Source organism: Musca domestica, unplaced genomic scaffold, assembly GCF_030504385.1.
Source record: "Musca domestica strain aabys unplaced genomic scaffold, Musca_domestica.polishedcontigs.V.1.1 13, whole genome shotgun sequence".
NCBI classification, from domain to species: domain Eukaryota; kingdom Metazoa; phylum Arthropoda; class Insecta; order Diptera; family Muscidae; genus Musca; species Musca domestica.
The window spans coordinates 9,859,259-9,878,458 of record NW_026712172.1 but is presented as its reverse complement, the minus strand read 5'-3'; the positions used below and the strand labels follow the sequence as shown (position 1 = coordinate 9,878,458).

Sequence of the window (19,200 nt, the reverse complement as noted above, 5' to 3'; positions counted from 1 at the left end):
GTCACTGGAATAATTTTAACAGCTGTCGGACGAGTGTCTTAGAAATGACAGCAGTCTGAATTTGGTTGAAATTTTTTACTCTTAACTTGTATTGGTCGGTTCCAGAGGTGCAAGAATATGCAATTGTTTTGCTATGAAACCGATTTTCCCTTTATGATATCGAAAAAAAACTGCAAAAATAACAGATTATTGCAGGATCCGAAACAAAGCATATGTGTTAATTTGTCAGTTAGTGAGTAATTTAGAAACAATTTTTCTGGACGCCTGAGTTGCACAGACGATATTTGTTTTCTTTTTGTTTTTTGTAACCTCAGAAAAAAGACTTACTAAATAACAAAAACAACAAATTTTTATTTTAACATTTATTAAATAAACTTGAATCACACTATTTACAAATTACTCATCTTCCTCAATTTGCTACACATTTCCGTTACTTCTTTGCGTATTACTTTACCCGAAGCCGTTAGGGGTAAACTTTCAAAGAAATAAACTCCGCCATGTAAATTCTCAAAATGTTGCATGCGATTTGCCACATATTCACAAATCTCAGCTTCGGTAATATTTGCACCACGCCTTCTGATAACGGCAGCTGCAGGCAAACGGTCATAGATAAAATCTGGTATACCGACCACACACACCTCTGCCACATCGGATATTTCACAAATGACCTGCTCAATAGCGGTGGGTGAAAAATGAAAATTATTGTATTTCATAATGTCCTGACGACGATCGACAATGAACAGTTGTTCTTCATCGTTGAAGTAGCCCATATCACCACTACGCACCCAGCCATCCTCAAGGAATGTCTTACGATTTGCCTCTGGATTACAATAATATCCTGAACTGGCAAATTTGGTACGTATGTAAATTTCACCGATTTCATTTGGTCCCAAATGTTCTGCACGATCGTTTAAAATCTTAATTTCTGTATTGGGTCCCAGGTAACCCACCGTATTGCTGGGATCCACCAGGCCATGTGTAACGCCGCCACACAGCTCTGTCATGCCATAGAAAATGGGGAAGAGGCAGTTCTCGGCATATTTCTTGAACTTCTCAACCAGTGTATAGGGGAGAGATTTCCCAGTGACAATCATAATTCTGATGCTGGATAAGTCACTGGCGGCCAGGGTTTCTGGACAGGCCAAACATAGTGGAATGTGAGACGGAGAAGCGGCCACAATGGATATTCTATGCTGCTTCACAATATCATAGAAATCGCTGGGGGTAAATGGATTTTCCGATACACAACGAATCGAAGAATTCACTGCGCATTGGATCAACGACACAATGCCCAAAAACCAATAGAGGCTACTGAATATCAACATTTTTTGTCCCTTGAATTGCTCGTTACTGAAAAGTTATGTTGTTTAATTGCGATTGCGGTTGCTTGTGTCAGAGAGATTTTTGGAAAACTCACCTAGTAGTTCGATTTAGAATGGCATAATGAGATAAACGTACAGCTTTGGGTAGATTTGTCGATCCTGATGTGCAAAGATAGAAGGCATCCTGTCGTCCGCCATGTTTGAGAGGGGGTACTCTAGGAAAGGTCAGAGAGATAACATATTTTTAAATATTTAAAAAATTATTTTTAAACAGATTGTGGATAAGATCTGCATCCTATCCTTAAGACAGCTTACTAATGGCTGTTGTGTAAACAATATGTTAGAGACCTAATTATTTTTTTCACACTTCCACTTAAGAATTTTATAGAATACTTTGAGGCGCAGCCCAAATATTTAACCATTAACTCACAATTTCAAAACTTCTATTTATTTTTATACCCTCCACCATAGTACGGAGGGTATATTATGTTTATCATTCCGTTTGTAACACCTCGAAATATACATTTAAGACCCCAAAAAGTATATATATTCTTGATCAGCATAAAATTCTATGTTGATTTAGCGATGTCCGTCCGTCTGTCCGTCTGTGGAAATCACTCGAGCTTCCGAACGAAATAAAGTAGGTTGATAACATTTTACTCAAATGTGTGTTATGTCTGCAAGACTTTTGGTATTGAAAAAGGGTCATGTAGGTCCACGTAATGGTACCTCCCTATTAAAGTTCGTAATGGGTACTACAGCCTAAAACAAAAAAATTGTCTATGCAGGTCTACATCTTCGTATAGCTCCCACATAACGGTACCACCCGATATTCGGTATTTTAATGATTTTAGCGACATCATTTACCGGAATTGTTTAAAATTTTATATTTGACGTTCGTAATGAATGCTACAGTCTATGACAGAAAATTGTCTGTGCAGGTCCACGCCTTCGTATAGCCCCCATATAACGGTACCTCCCGATATTCGGTATTTTGATTATTTTAGCGACATTTTTCACCGGAATTGTTACAAATTTGGTATTTGAAGTTCGTAACGGATACTGTAGCCTAAGACAGAAAATTGTTTGTGCAGGTCCCCATCTTCGTATAGCCCTCATATAACGGAACCTCGCGATTTTCTGTATATGTATGATTTTAGCGGCATTATTCACCGAAGTTATTTCAATTTTGGTATTTGAAGTTCGTAATGGATACTACAGCCTATGACAGAATATTGTCTGTGAAGGTCCGCGTCTTCGTATAGCCCCCATATAACGGTACCACCCGATATTCGGTCTTTTGATGATTTTAGCGACATTATTCACCAGAATTGTTTCAATTTTGGTATTTGAAGTTCGTAATGGATACTACAGCCTATGACAGAAAATTGTCTGTGCAGGTCCACGTCTTCGTACAGCCCCCATATAACGGTACCTTCCGATATTCTGTATTTTGATGATTTTAGAGACATTATTCACCGGAATTTTTCCAATTTTGTTATTTGAGGTTCGTAATAGGTTCCACAGCCTATGCCAGAAAATGGTCTGTGCTGGTCAACGTTTTGGTATAGCCCCCATGGTGCCTCCCTATATTCGGTATTTTGATAATTTTTGCGACATTATTCACCGAAATGGTTTCAATTCGGTATTTTAAGTTCGTAATGGATACTACAGCCTATGACTAAAAATTGTCTGTGCAGGTCCACGCCTTCGTATAGCCCCCATATAACGGCACCTCCCTATATCCGGTCTTTTGATAATTTTAGCAACATTATTCACCGGAATTGTTTCAAATTTGGAATTTGAAGTTCGTAATGGATACTACAGCCTAAGACAGAAAATTGTCTGTGCAGTTCCACGTCTTCGTATAGCCCCCATATAACAGTACCTCCCGATTTTCGGTATTTTGATTATTTTAGCGACATTATTCAACGACATTATTTCAATTTTGGTATTTGAAGTTCGTAATGGATACTACAGACTACAGAAAAGTGTCTGTGCAGGTCCACGTTTTGGCATAGCCCCCATGATACCTCCCTATATTCGGTTTTTGATGATTTTAGCGACATTATTCATCGTTTATTTCAAGTTTTGAATTTGAATATGGCAATGGCTTATGACAAACAAAGCCTATGTAGGTTCACGTCGTAGAGATCCCAATATAACGGCTATATTCGGTATTTTTAAGATTTTAACAGACTTTTTAACGGATTTTATTTTTTTTAAAATTGCCAAATTCGTTACAAATGGTGTAGGCTATTCAAAGTTCTGCCTGGACGAACTTACTGCTTTTTAACTTGTTTTAGTATCCCATTTGACTATTGTAATGACTTATGACAAAAGTTGCCTCTGCAGGTCCACGTCGTCGTATTGACCCAAATATAACGGCTACATTCGGTTTTTTTAAGATTTTAACAGAATTTTTCACGGAAATTGCCAAATTCGTTGCAAATGGTAGAGGGTATTCAAAGTTCGGCCCAGCCAAACTTACAGTTGTTTTTACTTGTCCGCTTTCACATCGCTCTCGTATTTACCTTCTGATGTCAATAAACCTCATTATATTGCAAAAATATTTCATAAAAGTCGTTTGTCCTGATCCTCAATTGGAATGTTCTGAATTTCGAATGAAATTGGTATTTTATGAACCATAATTTTAGATCGTGCATACCTTATGTATAAACTAGTAAGCCAAGGCTAAGTCAGTCGGGGCCGACCAAGTGATATCCCACAACATCATAATATATTGGAAAACTTTTTTAGGTCCAAACACATTTTAGTCGATTTTTTGAAATAATGTCATACAGTCCCGCACAGATGTTATCTTTGTTTTTTTTTGCCGGGGATATTTTCCTTATATTTTCACTCTATGTCGTGCCGATAGGCATCCGAAACAATCTCACCCATTTTATCTGCTAAATATGCAAAATTCCGTGACGATGGGTTTTTAATTGTGACCTGTGGAGCCACTTCAAGACCCTGAACGCACATGTTAACAAGTAAAAAAACATTAAGTTCGGCCGGACCAAACTTTTAATACCCTCCACCTTAGGGTAAAGGAAACATTAGAAGAAATGTGGCAAAAACAATCAAAATACCGAATATTGGGAGGTACCGTTATATGGGGGCTATATCAAATCATGGACCTATACATACAATATTTCGCCAACGGAGCTAGGACCCATTATGACTACAAATACCAATTTTCAGACAAATCCGTGAAAAAATGTGGCAAAAATCATCAAATTACTGAATGTCGGGAGGTACCGTTATATGGGGGCTATACCAAAACGTGGACCTATAATTACAATGACTCGCCACACGAACTAGAACCCATTATGACCCACAAATACCAATTTTTAGACAAATCAGTGAAAAAATGTGGCAAAAACCATCAAAATATCGAATATTGGGAGGTACTGTTATATGGGGGCTATACCAAATCATGGACCCATACATGTAATGTTTCGCCACTTGAGCTGGAACCCATTATGACCAACAAATACCAATTTTCAGACAAATCCGTGAAAAAATGTGGCAAAAAAATTAAAATACCAAATATCGGGAGGTACCTTTATATGGGGGCTATACCAAAACGTGGACCCATACATGCAATGTTTTACCACACGCACAGGGACCCATTATGATCTACAAGTACCAATTTTCAGACAAATCAGTGAAAAAATGTGAAATAAGTAATCAAAATACCGAATATCGGGAGGTACCGTTATATGGGGACTATACCAGAACGTGGACCGATATATCTCATTTTAAATACCAACCATCCTAGACACAATACAAATACCTCTGCTAAATTTTGGCGCTCTACGTCAAATAATGTGGGCTGTATCGTGATTTCAACAGACAGACGGACACACATCGTTAAATCGACTTAGAATTTTATGCTGATTATGAATATATATACTTTATGGGGTCTACGACGAATATTTAAGAATGTTACAAACGGAATGACAAAGTTAATATACCCTCCTTTCCAAGGTGGAGGGTATAAACATAACAGACTTTAATTATGACTGTTTTTCTGTTTTTGGTCCATTTCAACCCCTTCATATTATGCGATCATCTAGCCCCACTTATGTTTTCAATCAGGCCATGATTGTGACCTGTAGCGTGGATCGACCTGGATCGATTCAGCTCGGCGAGATAGGAAGATCCATTAATGGTTTCCAATGTCGGGGACCAATATTTCGAAGTGTTTGGCCCAATCAAACTTATAATAACCAGTGTTGTAGGGCATAAAACTATCTACTTTACCTGAAATCTTCGACGGCATTCTTTTCATCCAAAAACTCCATGACATTTGGAACACCTTCAATGTGATTGCGTACCGTATAGATGACAGTCTCTGCAAGGCCACACTCCTTCAAAGCTTGTTGTACCTTTTCATAAATATCACCATCACAAAACATTACTCTGGGTTTGGTCACAGAATAGATGTGTTTCAGACCTTTGACATTGGTACTGGGGTCTGTGGTACTCAAGCAAAGGCCAGAAAACATGGCTCCAAAGAATATGGGTGCTACATAGTCACTGTTTGCCGCACAAATACCAACCACCTCGGTTTGTTGCAGCTTTAGTCTACCGAAATGAACTGCAACTCGGCATGACATTTCAGCCATTTGGCGATTCGAAAATTGATTTCCCGTTGGATGGCATATCTATGGTAAAGGACAAAAATATTAGTGGTTTAGGGGAAAATGTTGCTTCCTTGTACCTGGGATACATGATCGGGATATTTTCGCAAAGCCTCCAGTACCACGGAGCCAATTGAGTCATCTAAACTGTAACGAGGTTCTATTGTTGGCCCATGCCAGATTTTAGTTTCCTTGTCATAATAAGTTTGGTCTGGATTCATGCCTAAGCCGATTGTTGACAAGCTTTTTGCTGTTTAGCAACTGAAAATATCTTTCGATTTCTTCAATATATCAAATATTCTTCATTGGAATTAATTTTCCATGCGCACCTGAGCCAAAGATAAGAAGTTGTAGATAACACATTCGTAGACATTAAAAATTGATGATAATTAAAGGCAGCGTTTATTTGATGCTTTATCGAAGGCGAAGGCCACAAATCCAAACCCCGGCGAGTTCGTGTGTACTTTATCTTCTTACACCTGCACAATGACAAATCAAATAGACGAACATCAATGAATTACCATTGGCTGATAACGTTATATTGCGATTCTACTCGAACGTTGACCTATGGCAATTTCTTGGCTGGGAGAGTTGTCACCAAACAATAAACGGACGGGATGGATTATTATTTTTTTTTTGCTATGGAAAAAATTCACCAATACAGGAAAGGGTTTCTTCTATAGAAAAAAATTAACGGATCCCCGGAAAGATTTATTTTCTATAGAAAATAAATACTGAACCCGCTGGAGGTCTTTTTTCTATTCACAACCCCTGGGGATGTCTTTTATTCGGTTGATTCAAAAATTCACCTACCCACAGGAGCGTTTTTTTTCAATAGAAATGAATTCCCCCACCCCAGAGGAAAACTTTTTCACTGAGCACCGGGGAGGACTTTTTCTATACAGAAAAATTCACCGATCCCAAGTGAGATCTTTTTTCAATAGAAACAATTCACCAACATCGGGAGTTTCATTTTTATAAGCTCCACCATAGTATGGAGGGTATATTAAGTTTGTAATTTCTTTTGTAACACCTCGAAATAGACATTTTAGATCCCGCAAAGCCTATATATTCCTGATCTGCATTAAATTTTATGTCGCTTTAGCGATGTCCGTCCGTCTCTCTGTCTGTCCGTCTGTTGAAATCACTCTAGCTTCCGAACGAATTGAAGTAGATTGCTAAAATTTTACTCAAATGTATATTATGTCTGCAGGACTTTTGGTATTGAAAATGGGCAATGTAGGTCCACGTTTTGGTAGAGCCCCCATACAACGGCACCACCCGATATTCGGTATTTTAATAACTTTAACGACATTATCCACCGGAATTGTTTCAAATTTGGTATTTGAAGTTCGTAATGGATACTACAGCCTAAGACAGAATATTGTCTGTGAAGGTCCGCGTCTTCGTATAGCTCCCATATAACGGTACCTCCCGATATTCGGTATTTTGATGATTTTAGTGACATTACTCACCGGAATTTTTTCAAATTTGGTATTTGAAGTTCGTAATGGATACTACTGCCTGTGATGGAAAATTGACTATGCAGGTCCAGGTGTTCGTATAGACCCCATATAATGGTACCTCCCGATATTCAGTATTTTGATGATTTTAGCGACATTATTCACCGGAATGGTTTGAAATTTGGTATTTGAAATTCGAAATGGATGCTATTGCCTAAGACAAAAAAATGTCTCTGCAGGTCCACGTTTTGGTATGGCCCCCGATATTCCGGGTACCTCCCGCCATTTGGTATTTTGATGATTTTAGCGACATTATTCACCAAAATTGTTTCAAATTTGGTATTTGAAGTTCGTAATGGATACTACAGCCTGTGACGGAAAATTGACTATGCAGGTCCAGGTGTTCGTATAGATCCCATATAATGGTACCTCCCGATATTCGGTATTTTGATGATTTTAGCGACATTATTCACCGGAATGGTTTGAAATTTGGTATTTGAAATTCGAAATGGATGCTATAGCCTAAGACAAAAAAACGTCTCTGCAGGTCCACGTTTTGGTATGGCCCCCGATATTCCGGGTACCTCCCGCCATTTGGTATTTTGATGATTTTAGCGACATTATTCACCAAAATTGTTTCAAATTTGGTATTTGAAGTTCGTAATGAATACTACAGTCTATGACAGAAAAGTGTCTCTGCAGGTCCACGTTTTGGTATGGCCCCCGATATTCGGGGTACCTCCCGATATTCGATATTTTGATGATTTTAGCGACATTATTTTCCGGAATTGTTACGAATTTGGTATTTGGAGTTAGTAATGGATACCACAGCCAAAGACAGAAAATTGTCTGTGCAGGTTCATGTCTTCGTATAGCCCCCATATAACGGTACCTCCAGATATTCGGTATTTTGATAATTTTAGCGGCATTATCCACTGGAATTGTTTGGAATTTTAAGTTCATAATGGATACTAAAGCCTAAGACCGAAAATATTCTATACAGGTCCACGTCTTCGTATAGCCCCCATATAACGGTACATTCCGATATTCGGTATTTTGATGATTTTGGGGTTTTTACTTGTTTTACCAGGGACTTGGTTTTTTTGTCTATTCCCAAATACCATGTCATAATTTTTTCCATGGAACAAAGTCCAAAATCCGGTGATGCCCGAAAAACATTCCAAGACAAATTAAAAATAAAAATTCATATCTAGGGATTTACCTTGTTAGTGTTTTTTTTTTCATGATTTAATCACGTTGATTTTTTTCAAATTTTTATTTGTTGTTAACAAATAACCAATAATCTTGCCCAGACGTTTTTCTTTGCGATTTTTGGTTATGCCTTTAACGACTTAATTGTCTTTGGCTAGTTATCTTCAAATCAAGACACCTAGACATGTACTATCTAAAAATGATTATTTTAAATTGAGGCGGACGGAAATTTTGCGTTTATAAGAAGCCAGACGTGGTCGGGCCCACTTTCAGTTATTAAACATCAATAGATCTGTCAACACTTGGTTTCGATATGATTGAATCCCAGAGCTATTACAATGAGGATACAAAAATCTGGCATGGACCCATAATAGAGCCTAGCTATGGCTTAAATGACTCGATTGGTTCGGTCATATTGGAGGCTATGCGAAAAGATCCTGACCATGTAATACAGGTATAACTACAAAATATTATTTCATTACCCATAATTATGTCATACACATTATCATAGATCAGCTATCCAAGTGGAAAGGAGTTCACAAATCGAGAAATGGCTGAACTGTCATGCCGTGCTGCCACGCATTACGGGAAACTCAAGTTGGAACAGACCGATGTGGTTGGCATCTGTGCGGGAAACAGTGATTATGTGGCTCCCATATTCTATGGCGCCATATTTTCCGGCCTTTGTCTGAGCACCACAGACCCCAGTGCCAATGTCAAGGGTCTCAGACACACCTACTCCCTGACCAAACCCAAAATTATGTTTTGTGATGGTGATATTTATGATAAGGTTCAACAAGCTTTGCAAGAGTGTGGTCTTGAAGATACTGTTATCTATACGGTTCGCAATCACATTGAAGGAGTTCCAAACGTCATGGAGGTTTTAGATGAAAAATATTCGGATACAGATTTCAGGTAAGTTTTCTTGGTAACAATATTCCAGAATGAAACAAAATGGATTTCGGCGACGTTCATGGTTAATAGTCTGACGGACAGTAATGTATTAGAAGTGCAATATCAAAATCTTGCAGAATGTCCAAAGATTGTATTACCTAGGCATTAATAGGGCTATGTGAACTACACCATAGATGGGCTTTAGAGGCTTTTCTTTATATTCACCCAATGGAAATAAGCTCAGTGTCAAATAAGCAGCAACCCTACTTATCCCAGAGTCTGTGAACTGATAGTGGAAGTCAACAGATTGACCCAGGAGCACAAGCGGATCTGAAGTGTCGCAACTTTGGAACTGATATGAGTAAACTTGAAGTAATGGTTATATTACTCTCGAACCTTGGTAAAAAAACAATAACTTTAAACGAAGTAATGGTGACAGATTCGAAGAGGTGCACTGGCTATTTTAGTCGCCAATTTGTGCATCTTGAGAGCGATAAGGCGAAGCCAAGAGTACTCATCGTATACGATCTCTTCCCACTGAGGAGGTACCATCATAGTTTACTATGGGTGATGTTATGAATGTCATCCGAAACGCTAAGTCATCCAAAGCGTTGGTCTCGGACGTAATATCAATGTCAATGTTGGAAAAATATACTAAAAGGGGTCAACCTGTCATTAGCCACCCACAGAGTTCCCGAATTCTGGAAAATGAGCAGAGTGGTCCTGCTACTGAAATTAGGCAATAATGCCAGCAAAGGCAAATCATACAACCCAATTTGGCTTAAGCAAAGACTATTGAGGCTTCACTCCTCCCTAGCTTCAGAGGAAGTTATCCAGTTTCCGAAAATTAACACGGTGTCCGTCCACAACATCACTATACGCAATACCCATACATATTACGCGAGGATTCAACCAAAACATATCGTGCCATAGAACAGTAGTGGTGGATCTAGATTTATCAAAGACCTTTGATAACAATGTCAATAATGTCACATTGTTCTAGGACGTTAAGAATATTACCTCCGCACGAGTTCGAAACGTTGGAGATTCAATTATACATATGGATATTTTAGACTGAAACAGGGATTTCCTCAAGGAGCGGGTGATATCGCCGGAACTGTTGAACCTCTACCTTTCTAAGTATAATTTTTACATTCTTTGTCTTAAATTTTATTGAATGAAAGCAAAAAAATGTCGGAAATGGCATCAAATTTTAAAATAAGTTTAGATTTGTTCGAATAGGTCTCCTTTGGCAAGAATTGCTTGAGGTGATCATCTCTTTGGCATTTTTTTAGTGCAAGCCTTGCTATCCAAAATACTCCAGACACAATAGTCCAACGGTTTGGTATCCGAAGATTTTGGTGGCCATTGTGCGCTGGAAATGAAGCGAGGAACCTCTTTATGTAACCATTCTTGGGTGGCGCGGGCTGAGTGACATGCAGAGTCCTGTTACAATGTCGAAGGTCTGCGGCCAAAATGTTTGTTTGCCCAAGGCTTTAATGCACCCTCCAGAATATAATATTACCTCCAGATAATATTTGGCATTTATTCTGATGCCACGGTCGATTAATACGAATGGAGAGCGACCATCGGCTGTTATGGAGGCCCACACCATCACCATGGCCGGCGCTTGAGTTCTGGTAGTCAACCGAAGGTACACATTTTCAGCTGACCTCTTTGGAAAGTTAACCCGATCATTTGTTTGTTTACAAACTGCTGGACAACGAATGTTTTCTCATCGAAGAAAACCAAATTCGGGAGTTCACCAGTTTCGGCTAAGAGAAGCAACTCCTTATCTCTTTTGACTCTATTTTCTTTCTGTTGCGGTGTAAGTTCTTGCAGTTTTGGGAATTTCAATGGCTTTACCACGAGCTCATTTTTCAATATTTGCCGAATAGAATATTGCGATATGTTCAACTCAGGAGCCATTTTTTGGCCACTGCGACGTGGGTTTCGATCAAGTCGCATCTTTACTTTTCAAACAATTTCTGCTGATATTCCTGTTTTCTTCCGTCCACTTCCTTGACGTTGGGCTACGATACCAGTATCTCGGTAAGGAGCGATGTTACGAGACACAAAAGATTGATTCACATTTAAATGCTGGAGTGCTCTAACGATAGCTACTTGTGGGTTTCCAGCCAAATATAAAGAAATCACACTATCACGCTTGAATTCCATCACGAATAACTTTTTTCCTGGAAAATGCTCACCAAAATGCTTTTGTACGCTTGTAAACAATATAAAGAGCTTTCACTGGAATAATTTTAACAGCTGTCGGACGAGTGGCTTAGGAATGACAGCAGTCTAAAATTGGTTGCAGTTTTTCCATCTCATCCTATATATTCTTGTTTAGCACAAAATTCTGTGTCGATTTATCGATATCCGTCCGACGGTGGAAATCACTATAGCTTCCGAACGAAATTAAGTAGGTTGATACAATTTTATTCAAATATATATTTTGTCTGCAGGACTTTTGGTATTGAAAATGGGCAATGCAGCTCCATGTTTTGATGATTTTAGCGACGTTTTTCAACGGAATTGTTTCAAAGTTTGGTATTTGAAGTTCTTAATGGATACTACTGACTATGACAGAAAATTGTATGTGCAGGACCATATCTTCGTATAGCCTCCATATAACGGACCTCCCAAAACTCGGTATTTGGATGATGCTAACGACATTATCCACTGGATTTTCTTTCAAGTTTCGTATTTGAATATTGTAATGGCTTATGACAAAAATTGCCTATGCAGGTCCACGTCGTCGAATACATACGGTATTTTGAGGATTTTAACAGAATTTTTATTGGATTTTATTTTATTTGTTTTTTTAATTGCCAAATTCATTTCAAATGGTAGAGGGTATTCAGAGTCTGTCATGGCCGAATTCACAGAAAATATATATGTTTCCTCAGTTACTTTCTGCCAAAATCAATGCATATTTGAAGTCTCCAAATTGAATTTCCTCTTTTTTAGAGTACCTGTACTCAAGCATGGTGGACGGCAGGATGCCTTTTTCCTGTGCACTTCCGGATCGACAAGTTTGCCCAAGGCCGTACGCTTATCTCACTACACCGTTTTAAATCGAATTCAAAGGTATGTCTTCTTTTACCAACAAAAAGAAATGTTCTAATAAAAAATTTCAATTTTTGAATAGCGAACGAACTGAAGATCAAAAAATGCTGGTATTCAGTAGCGTTTACTGGTTAATGGGCCTTTTGACGCTGGTCCAGTGCGCAGTGAATCACACCACTCGTGTGATATCAGAAAACCCATTTACACCCAAGGACTTCTATGATATTGTGGAAAAGCATCGAATTACCCTTGCAGCCAGCTCTCCATCCCACATTCCATTGTGTTTGGCCTGTCCCGAAACCCTTGCAGCCAGTGACTTATCTAGTATAGAGGTCATGGTAGTCACAGGAAAATCTCTGCCCTATCCATTGGTTGCAAAATTTAAAGAGTACGCCGTCAATTGTTTTTTCCCCATTCTTTATGGCATGACAGAGCTGTGTGGGGCCGTGTCGAGTGGTGAAGTAAATCCTCGCAATTCTGCGGGCTCAATTGTGGCCAATACAAATGTTAAAATTATGAACGATGCTGGAGAGCGATTGGGACCAAATGAAACGGGAGAAATTTATGTGCAGGCGAAATTTATCAGCTCAGGTTACTATTGTAATCCGGAAGCAAATAGCAAGACATTCCTTGAGGATGGCTGGGTGCGTACCGGCGATATGGGTTACTTCAATGATGACGGAGAACTTTTTATAGTCGATCGCCGCCAGGACATTATGAAATACAACAATTTCCATTTCTCACCCACCACAATTGAGAAGGTCATTTGCGAAATACCCGATGTGGCCGAGGTATGTGTGGTCGGCATTCCCGATCTAATCTATGACAATTTGCCGGCTGCTGCTGTCATCAGGCGTAATGGTGCAAATATAACGGAGTCAGAGATCAGTGAATATGTTGCAAGTCGAATGCAACACTTTGAGAATTTACATGGGGGTGTTTATTTCTTTGAAAGTTTACCCCTAACGGCTTCGGGTAAAATTATACGCAAGGATGTTACGGAAATGTGTGCCAAATTAAAGAAATTGAATGAACGTTAAAAAAATAAACTGTTGTTTTTTCTTGGACATTGAGGTTGGTGTTTGTTGTGGAACAAACTATTCCAAAAAGTCGAGAAGTTTAGGGTCGATGATTTTTTTTTAGAAAAACCAGTTAAGAAAGTCTTCAAGTCGGGCGGGGCTGACTTTATGATACCCTACACCAGTTTGCTAATTAAGTAGAGCTCCACATAACAATTAAAAGTTTTTATGGGAGAATTCAATCATACACGCTATGATTATAATTATAATTTAAAGTTCAAAGGACTAAATATGCCGAAGCATTTGTATCTTTTAAATTCGGAATTGTATAGCCCATTTGGTGCACAATTAATTTGAAATCGGATAAAGATATATATGGGAGCTATTTCCCTGAATATCGTTGTTAGGGAGTGCATATTACGGTTGTGGGTAACAAATACAACAAATCGGATGAACAATATATATGGGAGCTATAGCTATATCTGAACCGATCTTCACCAAATTTGGCACACTAGCTTATAGACTCAATTCGGTCGTATGTGCCAAATTCCATCCTATTTGGGCAAATATTAGACATTTGGTGCACAATAAAAGGTAAATCGGACGAAGTTATATATGGGAGCTATATCCAAATCTGAACCGATCTCGATAAAATTTAGCAAATGTATTTCTGAGCTGTATTTGATATATTTCTCCAAATATTGTTGTTGCAGAGTGCATATTACGGCGGCGGTGGACAAAAATAACAAATCGGATGAACAATGTATATGGGAGCTATAGCTATATCTGAACCGATTTCGATCAAATTTGGCATACTTATTTTCAGGCCTAATTTGGGTGTATATGCAAAATTCCATACAATTCGGGCTGATATTACACGTTTGGTGCACAATAAAAGGCAAATCGGACGAAGATATATATAGGAGCTATATCTAAAATTTGACCGATTATCTCCAATTTCAATATGGTTCGTCCTTGGGTCAAACAAAAGATCTTTGCAAAATTTCATCTGGATCGGGCAATAAATGCGACCTGTACTTTGTTTACAAAAATACATGGACGGGCGGACAGACGGACAGACGGACAGACGGACATGCATAAATCGACTCGGAATGTGATTCTATGCAGATCATCAAAAGGAACTATGGGTCTATCTCGTTTCCTTCTGCCTGTTACAAACAAATGCACAAAGACATAATACCCTGACCACCTTGTGGTGTAGGGTATAATAAATTCTATGTCGATTTAGCTATGTACGTCCATCTGTCCGTCTGTGGAAATCAGTCTAGCTTCTGAACGAAATGAAATAGGTAGATAAAATTTTACTCAAATGTGTATTATGTCTGCAGAACTTTTGGAATTGAAAATGGGAGATGTAGGTCCACGTTTTGGTATAGCCCCATATAACGGTACCTCCCGATAGTCGGTATTTTCATAATTTCAGCGACATTATTCACCGGAAGTGTTTCAAATTTGGTATTTGAAGTTCGCAGTGGCTACTACAGTCTATGACAGAAAATTGTCTGTGCAGGTCCACGCCTTTGTATAGCCCTCATATAACGGTACCTCCCGATATTCGGTATTTTGATTATTTTAGCGACATTATTCACCGGAATTGTTTCAAATTTGGTATTTGAAGTTCGTAATGGATACTACAGACTATGACAGAAAAGTGGCTGTGCAGGTCCGCGTCTTCGTATAGCCCTCATATAACGGTACCTCCCGATATTCGGTATTTTGATTATTTTAGCGACATTATTCACCGGAATTGTTTCAAATTTGGTATTTGAAGTTCGTAATGGATACTACAGACTATGACAGAAAAGTGGCTGTGCAGGTCCACGTTTTGGCATAGCCTCCCTATATTCGGTTTTTGATGATTTTTGCTACATTATTCACCGATTTTTTTTAGTTTGGCATTTGAATATTGTAATAACTTATGACAAAAGTTACCTATACAGGTCTGCGTCGTCGTATAGACCCAAATATAACGGCTAAATTCGGTAAGATTTTAACAGAATTTTTAACGGATTTTATTTTTTTGAAAATTGCCAAATTCGTTGCAAATGGTGGAAGTTATTCAGCTACACTTCTGCGCTGTCCTAAGCCCTAACCTCATGCAAAATTCCGTGACGATGGGTTTTTAATTGTGACCTGTAGAGCCACTTCAAGGCCTTAAACATACATCTTAAAAAAGAACAGGCTTTTGTTATGACTGTTTTTCTGTTTTTGGTCCATGTCAACCCCTCAATATTATGCGATCATCTAGCCCCACCTACATTTTCAATTTCGTGAGGATCGGCCCATAATTGCGACCTGTAGCGTGACAGACAAACGGACGAACATACATAGCTAGATCGACTCAGTTCGGCGAGATACGAAGATCCATTAAAGGTTTCCTATATCACACTCCTGCAAAGCTTTTTGTACCTTCCCATAAATATCACCATCACAAAACATTACCCTGGGTTTGGTCACAGAATAGATGTGTTTCAGACCTCTGACATTGGTACTGGGGTCTGTGGTACTCAAGCAAAGACCAGAAAACATGGCTCCAAAGAATATTGGTGCCACAAAGTCACTGTTTGCCGCACAAATACCAACCACCTCGGTTTGCTGTAGCTTTAGTCTACCGAAATGAACTGCAACTCGGCATGACATTTCAGCCATTTGACGATTCGAAAATTGATTTCCCGTTGGATGGCATATCTGCGGTAAATGACAAAACTATTAGTGGTTCCGGGGAAAATGTTGCTTTCTTGTACCTGGGATATATGATCGGGATATTTTCGCAAAGCCTCCAGTACCACAAAGCCAATTGAGTCATCTAAACTGTAACGAGGTTCTGTTGTTGGCCCATGCCAGATTTTCGTTTCCCTGTCATAATAAGTTTGGCCTGGATTCATGCTCAAGCCGATTGTTGACAAGCTTTTTGCTGTTTAGCAACTGAAAATATATTGCAGACGTACTTCATTGGAATTAATTTTCCACGTGCAACTGAGCCAAAGATGAGAAGTTGTAGATAACACATTCATAGGCGTTAAAAATTTATGATAACTAAAGGCAGCGTTTATTTGATGCTTTATCGAAGGAGAAGGCCACAAATCCAAATCATTTGTATTTTGGCAACACATAAACCCAGGCGAGTTCGTGTGTACTTTATCTGCTTACACCTGCACAATGACAAATCAAATAGACGAACATCAATGAATTACCATTGGCTGATAACGTTATATGGCGATTCTACTCGAACGTTCACCTATGGCAATTTCTTGGCTGGGAGAGTTGTCACCAAACAATAAACGTATTGTTTTGGCAATGACTGATAGTCAGGGATGGATTATTATTTTTTATTGCTATGGAAAAAATTCACCAATACAGGAAAGGGTTTCTTCTATAGAAAAAAATTAACGGATCCCCGGAAAGATTTATTTTCTATAGAAAATAAATACTGAACCCGCTGGAGGTCTTTTTTCTATTCACAACCCCTGGGGATGTCTTTTATTCGATAGATTCAAAAATTTACCTACCCACAGGAGCGTTTTTTTTCAATAGAAATGAATTCCCCCACCCCAGAGGAAAACTTTTTTACTGAATTTCACTGAGCACCGGGAAAAGCTTTTTCTATACAGAAAATTTTACCGAGCCCAAGCGAGATCTTTTTTCAATAGAAACAATTCACCAACATCGAGAGTTTACTTTTTTTTCAGTAAATTATTGGATGGACAATCTTCTCTGAACCAAGGAAGAATTTTTACATCTCCCCGGTAGTCGATGAACTTTTTATGCATAGTATCGAGGGTATATTAAGTTTGTCATTCCGTTTGTAACACCTCGAAATATACATTTTAGACCCCACAAAGTATATATATATATTCTTGATCAGCGTACAATTTTATGTCGATTTAGCGATGTCCGTCCATCTGTGGGAATCACTCTAGCTTCCGAACGAATTGAAGTAGATTGATAAAATTTTACTCAAATGTATATTATGTCTGCAGGACTTTTGGTATTGAAAATGGGCAATGTAGGTCCACGTTTTGGTATAGCCCCCATATAACGGTACCTCCCGATATTCGGTATTTTGATAATTTTAACTACATTATCCACCGGAATTGTTTCAAATTTGGTATTTAAAGTTCGTGATGAATACTACAGTCTATGACAGGAGATTGTCTATATAGGTCCACGTTTTCGTATAGCTCCCACATAACGGTACCTCCCGATATTCGGTATTTTGATGATTTTGGCGACATTACTCATCGGAATTGTTTCAAATTTGGTATTTAAAGTTCGTAATAGATACTACAGCCTATGACTGGAGATTGTCTGTGCAGTTAAACGTCTTCGTATAGCCCCCATATAACGATACCTCCCGACATTCGGTATTTTGTTGATTTTAGCGACATTTTACACCGGAATTGTTTTAGATTTGGTATTTGAAGTTCTTAATGAATACTACAGTCTAAGACAGAAAAGTGTCTCTGCAGGTCTACGTTTTGGTATGCCCCCCGATATTCGGGGTACCTCCCGATACTCGGTATTTTGATAATTTAGCGACATTATTTACTGGATTTGTCTCAAATTTGGTATTTGCAGTTCGTAATGGATACCACAGCCAAAGACAGAAAATTGTCTTTGCAAGTTCATGTCTTCGTATAGCCCCCATATAACAGTACCTCCCGATATTCGGTATTTTGATGATTTTGGGGTTTTTACTTGTTTTACCAGGGACTTCGTTTTTATACCCTCCACCATACTATGGAGGGTATATTAACTTTGTCATTCCGTTTGTAACTCCTCGAAATACTCATATCAGACCCAACAAAGTATATATATTCTTGATCAGCGTAAAATTCTAAGTCGATTTAGCGATGTCCGTCTGTCTGTCCGTCTGTCTGTCTCTCTGTCTGTCCGTCTGTCTGTCTGTTGTAATCACGCTATCTTTCGAATGAATTGAGATATTTGCACACATGTTTATTTTTCCAGAAGGCAGGTTAAGTTCGTAAATGGGCCATGTAGGTCCACGTCTTCGTATAGCCCCCATATAACGGTACCTCCCGATGTTCGGTATTTTGATGAGTTTAGCGACATTATTCACGGGAATTGTTTCAAATTTGGTATTTGAAGTTCAAAATGGATACTACACCCTAAGACAGAAAAATTTCTGTGCAGGTCCACGTCTTCATATAGCCCCCATATAACGGTACCTCCCTATATTCGGTATTTTGATGATTTTAGCAACATTATTCACCGAAATTGTTTCAAAATTGGTATTTGAAGTTCGTTATGGGAACTACAGTCTATCACAGAAAATTGTCTGTGCGGGTCCAGGTCTTCGTATAGGCCCCATATATCAGTACCTCCCTATATTCGGTATTTTGACGATTTTAGGTACAATACCCACCGAAATTGTTTAGATGTGGTATTTGAAGTTCGTAATGGATGCTACAGCCTGTTACAAAAAATTGTCTATGCTGGTCCAGGTCTTCGCACAGCTCCGATATAACGGCACCTCCTTATATACGATATTTTGATGATTTTAGCTACATTATTCACTGTTTAT

At 38.6% G+C, this 19,200-nt stretch overlaps 3 protein-coding genes across 4 annotated transcripts; 1 reads left to right on the top strand and 2 right to left on the bottom strand.

Moving 5' to 3' along the window:
• Positions 1–353: 353 nt before the first annotated feature.
• Positions 354–6,451, bottom strand: LOC101889154 (probable 4-coumarate--CoA ligase 1). 2 transcript variants are annotated; one of them, XM_059118620.1, is made up of 5 exons: positions 6,304–6,451; positions 6,055–6,245; positions 5,595–5,998; positions 1,418–1,537; positions 354–1,350 (listed from the first exon to the last, which is right to left on the bottom strand). In XM_059118620.1, exons 2-5 carry the CDS (start codon positions 6,193–6,195, stop codon positions 390–392), a joined length of 1,626 nt encoding a protein of 541 aa, XP_058974603.1. In that variant the 5' UTR covers positions 6,196–6,245; positions 6,304–6,451; the 3' UTR covers positions 354–389. The 2 variants fall into 2 exon arrangements, with proteins under 2 accessions (XP_058974603.1, XP_005191165.1); XM_005191108.4 differs by having other exon boundaries at positions 6,055–6,427.
• A 2,343-nt stretch (positions 6,452–8,794) lies between these two features.
• On the top strand, positions 8,795–13,682 carry LOC101888851 (probable 4-coumarate--CoA ligase 1). Its single transcript, XM_011297420.3, has 4 exons — positions 8,795–9,103; positions 9,161–9,564; positions 12,517–12,636; positions 12,698–13,682. The coding sequence occupies exons 1-4, from the start codon at positions 8,963–8,965 to the stop codon at positions 13,653–13,655; spliced, it is 1,623 nt and encodes a 540-aa protein (XP_011295722.2). The 5' UTR covers positions 8,795–8,962; the 3' UTR covers positions 13,656–13,682.
• Positions 13,683–15,321: 1,639 nt separating this feature from the next.
• On the bottom strand, positions 15,322–16,590 carry LOC131800767 (uncharacterized). The gene is made up of 2 exons (XM_059118453.1): positions 16,400–16,590; positions 15,322–16,343 (listed from the first exon to the last, which is right to left on the bottom strand). Exons 1-2 carry the CDS (start codon positions 16,538–16,540, stop codon positions 16,023–16,025), a joined length of 462 nt encoding a protein of 153 aa, XP_058974436.1. The 5' UTR covers positions 16,541–16,590; the 3' UTR covers positions 15,322–16,022.
• Positions 16,591–19,200: the final 2,610 nt, after the last annotated feature.

What these genes read in the sequence shown, in the direction of transcription:
- LOC101889154 (XM_059118620.1), bottom strand. Translation starts at nt 6,195, where the DNA reads ATGAATCCAGACCAAACTTATTATGACAAGGAAACTAAAATCTGGCAT. An exon ending in AATGCCGTCGAAGATTTCAG is followed by an intron (nt 1,538 to 5,594) that starts GTAAAGTAGATA and finishes GACCTTTCCTAG; the next exon opens with AGTACCCCCTCTCAAACATG. An exon ending in ATTCTAAATCGAACTACTAG is followed by an intron (nt 1,351 to 1,417) that starts GTGAGTTTTCCA and finishes ATAACTTTTCAG; the next exon opens with TAACGAGCAATTCAAGGGAC.
- LOC101888851 (XM_011297420.3), top strand. Translation starts at nt 8,963, where the DNA reads ATGATTGAATCCCAGAGCTATTACAATGAGGATACAAAAATCTGGCAT. An exon ending in TATTCGGATACAGATTTCAG is followed by an intron (nt 9,565 to 12,516) that starts GTAAGTTTTCTT and finishes CCTCTTTTTTAG; the next exon opens with AGTACCTGTACTCAAGCATG. An exon ending in GTTTTAAATCGAATTCAAAG is followed by an intron (nt 12,637 to 12,697) that starts GTATGTCTTCTT and finishes ATTTTTGAATAG; the next exon opens with CGAACGAACTGAAGATCAAA.
- LOC131800767 (XM_059118453.1), bottom strand. Translation starts at nt 16,540, where the DNA reads ATGAATCCAGGCCAAACTTATTATGACAGGGAAACGAAAATCTGGCAT. An exon ending in ATCCCGATCATATATCCCAG is followed by an intron (nt 16,344 to 16,399) that starts GTACAAGAAAGC and finishes CATTTACCGCAG; the next exon opens with ATATGCCATCCAACGGGAAA.